The sequence below is a fragment of the Clupea harengus genome, chromosome 7 (genome assembly GCF_900700415.2).
Source record: "Clupea harengus chromosome 7, Ch_v2.0.2, whole genome shotgun sequence".
NCBI classification, from domain to species: Eukaryota; Metazoa; Chordata; class Actinopteri; order Clupeiformes; family Clupeidae; genus Clupea; species Clupea harengus.
The window spans coordinates 25,724,343-25,726,842 of NC_045158.1; the positions used below are offsets into that span (position 1 = coordinate 25,724,343).

General features: G+C 48.6%; 1 protein-coding gene across 1 annotated transcript in view; it reads left to right on the forward strand.

Annotated features, from left to right (window-relative positions):
- The window catches only part of si:dkey-91m11.5 (PH_BCR_vertebrate and RhoGAP_Bcr domain-containing protein), a 34,274-nt gene that overhangs the window by 17,610 nt on the left and 14,164 nt on the right, over nt 1–2,500 (forward strand). The window contains 4 exon segments of the mRNA XM_031570940.2: nt 132–239; nt 1,100–1,160; nt 1,665–1,717; nt 2,102–2,242. Of these exon segments, the coding sequence (XP_031426800.1) occupies nt 132–239; nt 1,100–1,160; nt 1,665–1,717; nt 2,102–2,242 (363 nt within the window).

The window sequence follows — 2,500 nt, forward strand, 5'->3', positions numbered from 1 at the left end:
ATATGTATTTAGGTCATAAGTGTTCATAGGCATATGTATTTAGTTCATAGGCGTTCATAGGCATATGTATTTAGTTCATATATGGACTGAAAGGTCATTGCATTCCTCTACGCTTCTGTCCTTCCCAACAGGCCAGTCAGCTGGGTGTGTATCGGGCTTTTGTGGACAACTATAAAGTTGCCGTGGAAACAGCAGAGAAATGCTGTCAGGCCAACAGCCAGTTTGCAGAGATCTCAGAGGTGAGATTGGATAGATATGATAAAGCGCACTTATCACACACACACACACACACACACACACACACACACACACACACACACACACACACACACACACACACACAGATCTCAGAGGTGTGATTGGATAGATATGATAGGGCCACAGACACTCTGGTGCCTCAAGGCCTTTATATGCTATTCACACTCTACTCACACACACACGCACACACACCTCACCACTCACGTACACTGATATTCTCACGCATACACACACCTCTCTCACACACACACCCCTCTCCACACGTCCCTCACCACACACACACACACACACACACCCCTCTCCACACACACCTCACCCCCCGACACACACACACACTCTCCTCTCTCACACCCACCCCTCACCACACACACACCCTGTACCTCATACACACCCCGTACCTCATACACACCCCGTACCTCACCACACACACACACACCCACCTCTTCACACAGACACCCTGTACCTCACACACACACACACACACACACACACACACACCTCTCCATTCTCACACTCCTCACCTCACACACACTCTGTACCTCACACACTCCCCTGACACACACACACACACCATACCTCACACACATACTGCACGCCTACTGTTGTATTATAACATGTTGTTGTGTGTGTAGTGGTTATGTGTTGTTGTGTGTAGACTGGTTATGTGTTGATCTGTGTGTGTAGAGTGGTTATGTGTTGTTGTGTGTAGACTGGTTATGTGTTGTTCTGTGTGTAGAGTGGTTATGTGTTGTTGTGTGTGTAGCGGTTATGTGTTGTATCTGTGTGTATAGTGATTATGTGTTGTATCTATCTTCTCTTACTTCTTGTCTTTTTCTCTCAGAACCTCAAAGTCAGGAGCACCAAAGAAGGGAAAGATCAGAATGCCAAGAACTCTTTAGAAGGTCAGAACACCAGCACTCACTGTCCCCAACCCCCTAACCCTAGCCCTTAGTCCTAACCTTACCCTAACCTTACCCTAACCCTAACCTTACCCTAACCTTACCCTAACCTTACCCTAACCCAAACCTTACCCTAACCTAACCTTACCCTTACCCTAACCTAACCCTACCCTTACCCTAACCTTACCCTAACAGGCTAGAGTATCTGTGCCTATATGGTCACGTAGGCAGGCAAGACATGGTTGGTTTGATCGCTTATACTGGTGTGAAATGCAAACAGGATGCCTGAGTCTCTCACTCTCCTCCCACACTGTGTCCTGATAGTTGACTAAACTGAGCTCTCTCTCTCTCCTGTATTAAGACTGAGTCTCTCTCTCTCTCTCCTGTATTAAGACTGAGTCTCTCTCTCTCTCTCCTGTATTAAGACTGAGTCTCTCTCTTCTGTATTAAGACTGAGTCTCTCTCTCTCCAGTATTAAGTCTGAGTCTCTCGCCCTCCCCCACACAGCTCTTCTGTACAAGCCGGTGGACAGAGTCACCAGGAGCACGCTGGTTCTGCATGTAAGTACCTGAGGCATGTGTGTGTGCATGCTTCCCTGTGTGTGTGTGTGTGTGTGTGTGTGTGTGTGTGTGTGTGTGTGTGTGTGTGTGTGTGTGTGTGTGTGTGTAAGTACCTGAGGCATGTGTGTGTCGGGCTTCCCTGTGTGTGCGTGTCTATGTGCGTGAATGTGTGTACAATTCCCTGTACTGAAACCCACCAAACTATTTGTGTGTGTGTGTGTGTGTGTGTGTGTCCAATGCGTGTGCGTGCGTGCGTGTGTGTGTGTGTGGTGTGTGTCCAATGTGCGTGTGTGTGTGTGTGTTTGTGTGTGTGTATGCGCGTGTGTGTGTGTGCGTGTGTGTGTGTCCAATGCTTGTTTGTGTGTGTGTGTGTGTGTCTTGCAGGACCTGCTGAAACACACACCCTCGTCCCACCCTGACTATCCGCTGCTTCAGGACGCTCTGAGGATCTCACACAACTTCCTGTCCAGCATCAACGAGGAGACCACCCCACGCCGCCACTCCATGACCGTCAAGAAAGGGGAGGTGAGATGTGTGCTATCACACACACACACACACACACACACACACACACACACACAACACCTGCATAAAACACTACACACCACCAGGGTCAACACACTACACATCACCTGGGTCAACACACTACACATCACCTGCGTCAACACACTACACATCACCTGCGTCATCAAGGGTCAACACGCAACACCTGACTCAATACACAACACCTGCAGCAACACAACACAACACCTGCATTAACACACAACACGACACAACACCAAA